At 58.2% G+C, this 5,238-nt stretch overlaps 2 protein-coding genes across 2 annotated transcripts in view; both read left to right on the forward strand.

Annotated features, from left to right (window-relative positions):
- B9d2 (B9 domain containing 2) overlaps positions 1 to 799 on the forward strand; it is a 5,898-nt gene extending 5,099 nt beyond the window's left edge. The window contains exon 4 of the mRNA XM_031385787.1: positions 212 to 799. Within this exon, the coding sequence (XP_031241647.1) occupies positions 212 to 525 (314 nt within the window). The 3' untranslated portion in view covers positions 526 to 799. The remainder of the gene's footprint in view (positions 1 to 211) is intronic.
- Positions 800 to 1,221: 422 nt separating this feature from the next.
- Positions 1,222 to 5,238, forward strand: part of Tgfb1 (transforming growth factor beta 1) — an 18,604-nt gene continuing 14,587 nt past the window's right edge. The window contains exon 1 of the mRNA XM_031385788.1: positions 1,222 to 2,449. Within this exon, the coding sequence (XP_031241648.1) occupies positions 2,095 to 2,449 (355 nt within the window). The 5' untranslated portion in view covers positions 1,222 to 2,094. The remainder of the gene's footprint in view (positions 2,450 to 5,238) is intronic.

Raw genomic sequence — 5,238 nt, forward strand, 5'->3', positions numbered from 1 at the left:
GGGGGGTTTAAGCAAGAGGGTAGTGTAGATTTCTATAGATCCCTGTGACTGCTTTGTGGAGTGGGTAGGAGGGGAGAACCCAGAGAGGAAATTCAGGCAATCCAAGATAAGGACTGTGCAAGGTCTCTAGTGGTTTCAAGCATGGGAACCCAGGAGCAGGGTTCTGCCCCATTGTCCTTTGCTCTAACGCCTCTTGCCTCCTGTCCTGCAGGTTGGCCTCGACTCCATCTCCAGGTGTGGTCCCAGGACAGCTTTGGCCGCTGCCAGCTTGCTGGCTATGGGTTTTGCCATGTGCCTAGCAGCCCAGGCACTCACCAGCTGGACTGCCCTACATGGAGGCCCCTGGGCAGTTGGAGGGAGCAGCTGGCACGGGCTTTCGTTGGTGGTGGGCCACAGCTGCTGCACGCAGACACCATCTACAGCGGGGCTGACCGCTACCGCCTGCACACGGCCGCGGGTGGCACAGTGCACCTTGGTATCGGCCTGCTGCTGCGCCACTTTGATCGCTATGGTGTGGAGTGTTGAGGGACTTCATTGCCACTAATCACCATCATCCACTGAGCACATGATGGCACAGCAGTGAAGCAGGCATTCGGACTCTGGAGGCTGTCAGTCCTGACCTCCCCCCGGGTTATGGCCCCTATGCCATGGACTACAGGCCAGGAACTCTCCCCGTGGCCCATGCTCCACTGAACTACCGGGTAGTAAGTCTGTGGTTAAAGGGACTTGAGGAGAGCCCGCTGTTTGGACTGTCGGGGGCACTTAATAAAAGTGCGCATTTCTCATGGGTCAGGCGCCTCCTTGTATCGCAGATCTCCTTATTTCATTCTCCTTGACACTGTCATCCGCAAACCCAAAGTCTGCCCCTGCCTTTCGCTCTCCGCCTCCTAGGTCCCCACCTCTAATATAGGACTCTGTTTTCTCACGAAGTCCCAATTTTCCCTTTGACCCTTCAACAACTCCCAAATCCACAGGGGCGCTTTGGTTGGTCACCGGCTTTAGTAGTGCTCAGCCGCCAGGAGGCAGCACCCTGGAGGTGGGGCGGGGCCGGGGTGCCCGCCCCCTATCCGCAGGGCTGAAGGGACCCCCCTTGGAGCCCGCCCACGCTAAGATGAAGACAGTGGGCCCCCCCATGCCCTCCCCCTGGGGCTGCCCCCGCCCCGCGCGCGCTTCCTGGGTGGGGCCAGGGCGGCTTCAAAACCCCCGCCGCCCCAGCCGGTCCCGCCGCCGCCGCCCTTTGCGCCCCAGGCCGTCCCCCTCCTCCTCCCGCCGCGGATCCTTCAGACAGCCAGGCCCCCGGCCGGGGCAGGGGGGGACGCCCCTTCGGGGCACCCCCGGCTCTGAGCCGCACTCGGAGTCGGCCTCCTCTGGGAGCCCGCAAAGGAGCAGCAGAGGAGCGGTCCGAGGCCTCAGAGTCTGAGACCAGCCGCCGCCGCCGCCGCAGGGAGGAGGGGGAGGAGGAGTGGGAGGAGGGACGAGCTAGTTGGGAGAAGAGGAAAAAAGTTTTGAGACTTTTCCGCTGCTACTGCAAGTCAGAGACGCGGGGACGCCTTGGCGCTGCGCTGTCCCTCAAAGGAGGCAGGACCTGAGAACTCCAGACAGCCCTGCTCACCGTCGTGGACACTCGATCGCTACCCGGCGTTCCTCAGACGCCCCCATTCCGGACCAGCCCTCGGGAGCCACAAGCCCCGCCTCCCGCGAAGACTTCACCCCAAAGCTGGGGCGCACCCCTTGCACGCCGCCCTCCCCCCAGCCTGCCTCTTGAGTCCCCCGCATCCCAGGACCCTCTCTCCCCCGAGAGGCAGATCTCCCTCGGACCTGCTGGCAGTAGCTCCCCTATTTAAGAACACCCACTTTTGGATCCCAGAGAGCGCTCATCTCGATTTTTACCCTGGTGGCATACTGAGACACCCTGGTGTCAGAGCCTCACCGCGACTCCTGCTGACTTCTCCCTCAACCTCAAATTATTCAGGACTATCGCCTACCTTTCCTTGGGAGACCCCACCCCACAAGCCCTGCAGGGGCGGGGCCTCCGCATCCCACCTTTGCCTGGGGTTCGCGCTCTCCTTAGTGCCGTGGGGCGCCGCCTCCCCCATGCCGCCCTCGGGGCTGCGGCTGCTGCCGCTTCTGCTCCCACTCCCGTGGCTTCTAGTGCTGACGCCCGGGAGGCCAGCCGCGGGACTCTCCACCTGCAAGACCATCGACATGGAGCTGGTGAAACGGAAGCGCATCGAAGCCATTCGTGGCCAGATCCTGTCCAAACTACGGCTCGCCAGTCCCCCGAGCCAGGGGGAGGTACCGCCCGGCCCGCTGCCCGAGGCGGTGCTCGCTTTGTACAACAGCACCCGCGACCGGGTGGCAGGCGAGAGCGCCGACCCGGAGCCGGAGCCCGAAGCGGACTACTACGCCAAAGAGGTCACCCGCGTGCTAATGGTGGACCGCAACAACGGTGAGCTCCGAGGGGCCGGGGAGCCAGGAGGGAGCCCCCAGGGGGCGCCGGAGTGCAGAGGTCACCAAGAGGAAATTACCCTCAGAGGAAACTGGCAGGAGGAAGGGGACCCCTGGGGGCGCCGGGACAACTGTGTGGGTGTCCCAAAGAGGCTGGCACTTACCCCTACCCCAGGTGTCTGGTCTCGGAGAGAAACAGACAACCTGCAAAAGTGAACTTCTAGAAAGGCAAGATCTTGGGGGGGGGGGGGGAGTCCCCTCTAGAAGAGGAGCATTTGGCAGGTTTTGTTTTAATTTCCCCTTATGGTGCCTAAAAATGCAGGGCTCATTGGGTCTCTGTCCAGAAAGGTAGAGCTCGGCTCAAGAAAATGGAAGGCGTCCAAAATTTCGGAAAGGAGAGGCAGTGTAGAAAGTCGACCCTAGACCGGGTCATGAGATGGAGAGAAAACCTAGGGGATGGGTACCCTAGAACTGCCAAATAAAATCTCTAGTGGGCTTACTCCCAGAAGGCGACAGGCGCACGCTGGAGAGGGTGATCTGTGGAGACACTATGGGTTTACAAGTGAAAAAGGAAAGCGAAGTTGTTGGGAGAAGGAGGCTAGCGAGGAGCGGAGAGTGTGCGGAAAATGAGCCCGGAGGTGTCACGAGTGTTTTGCTTGGGGGCGTAAAAGAGCGCGCGAGCGGGCAGGCGGAGCCCAGGGAAGGAAGCGAGCGAGTCCTCAAGAAATCTATAATACCGGGTCATTGGGAAGGAGTTATAAAAGAGGGGAGACTGGAGTAGGAAGGTGGCCCCCCGAAGCGGCTGGGCAGGCGGAGCAAGGATACCACGCCATCCAGGAGTGAGTGGCGAGCGCCCCTCTCCTGGGCGCGGAAGGGAGTGGCTGAGCCTCCGGAGTCGAGCCCTAGAGGAGCGGCTAGAGGTAGGGGAGAAGCAGTCTTCAAAACTCAAATGAAAAAACCGAATCGGTTAAGGATGAGGAAGTCCCCACGTGGGTGCCACGCGCGTGGGGAGGAGCTTGCGCTTCCTGAGGGGGTAAGAGGACCCCACGGAACTGAACGCTGACAGGCTGTAACCCCAAAGTCCCAGTTCCTCCTGCGGGAGGTTGGGGAAAACCCAGCGTCCGGTCGCCTCGCCCTCCTCCCTTCCCTTTCCTTCCCGTGCCCGGGAGGAGGGGGAGACGGAGCTCGCGCGCGGAGCCTGGGGCGAGACAAGGCAGGTCCGGATCCCGCCCTCCCTAGGCTGTTGGTCTCCCGCCCTCCTCACCCTAGCAGTGGGCGGGGACACTCACGGCTCTGCCCTGTAGGCACCCACGCGGGACCCAGGCGTCTTGCGTGACCGGGAACTTTAGGGGTCAGTAGTTTCTCCAGGTTTCACCTTCCTAACCCCAGACGTGGACTTAAGTATTCTTTGCACGTTGCTGGACACAGTTGTGACTCAGGCCTAATGACACCCCTCCATAGCCACTACTTAATGTGACCTCTTCGTTGGAGAAGTCCTTTCCTCTCCCCTGAGACTGTCTGTATTTCTTACTCATATATCTCTTACTGCATGTACCTCCCCATTTCCGTCTCCTCTCTCCCACATACCTATTCATCTCTATGTCACCCCGCTTTCCTCTGCGGCACCCACAATCCTTCCTGCCCTCCTATCTCTCCTCTGTTTGCTACCCCCAGCTGAGAACCCACCCATCCATTGTGGTTTGCTGAGTAACAACTGGACCAAGAATAGGGCCCCTCTGTCCTTTATCCGTGTCTGGGTCACCATCTCAGACCCCAAAGCCCCAGTTGACACAGGATTTCAGGATTTTGCCCCTTCGTTCCCCAACACAGACATCTTTTAGCCTAGGAAGCCCTTTAGTGAATGGGGCTCCCACCCGCGCAGTCATTCTTACTAGAAATTCACCTCGCTGCTTAAAACCGGCCGGGAAATGGGCGAAAGGGGGAAGTAACAGTGACTCCGATGATAGGCAAATGATAAGAACCTCTCACTGGCCAGGAAGTAGCAGAGTTTCAGGATTAAGACCACTGTCTGGTTGGCTCTACACCTGATCCCCGACCCCCTGCTTACCCTCTTTCCCACTCAGTTCTCCCCCTCCATCCACCTCCCATGACTTACTGACTTGATATGCAGGGGTGGATTGGTACCCAGGGGGGACCTCCCCTTCTCAGGAGAGGAGGGAGAGAGGGAAGGGGGTATGAGAGGGGACTGGAAGGAGGGAAGCTGCAGTCAGGATATAAAGTGAATGAATAAATAAATAAACTAGGTGGGGGGATGACAACCAAACTACAGTCCGCCATGACTGTAGTCCCAGGACTAGGGAGACCGAGGCAGAAGGATTGCTTCAAGAGCATCCTTGGATACACAGTGAATTTGAGAATAGCCTAAGCTATGAGATCCTGTCTCCAGAAACAAAGGAAAACAAACAAACAATTAGTCCCTGGGGCTGGAGAGAGGGCTCAGAGGTTAAGAGCACTGGTTGCTCTTCCAGAGGTCCTGAGTTCAGTTCCCAGCAACCACATGGTGGCTCACAACCATCTGAAATGGGATCCGATTTCCTCTTCTGGTGTATCTGAAGACAGTGTCGGTGTACTCATAAATGTAAAATAAATGTATTAATTAAAAAAAAAAAGAGTTTTTAAATAATTAGTCCCTGGAATAAGATGGCTTGAATATTATCACATTGTGAAGTCTCAATGTCTTTATCTTTTGTAAAGTTGTTTTTTTGTTTGTTTGTTTGAGACAGGGTTTCTCTGTGTATCCCTGGCTGTCCTGGAACTCACTCTGTAGAC

Source organism: Mastomys coucha, unplaced genomic scaffold (genome assembly GCF_008632895.1).
Source record: "Mastomys coucha isolate ucsf_1 unplaced genomic scaffold, UCSF_Mcou_1 pScaffold21, whole genome shotgun sequence".
Lineage (NCBI taxonomy): Eukaryota > Metazoa > Chordata > Mammalia > Rodentia > Muridae > Mastomys > Mastomys coucha.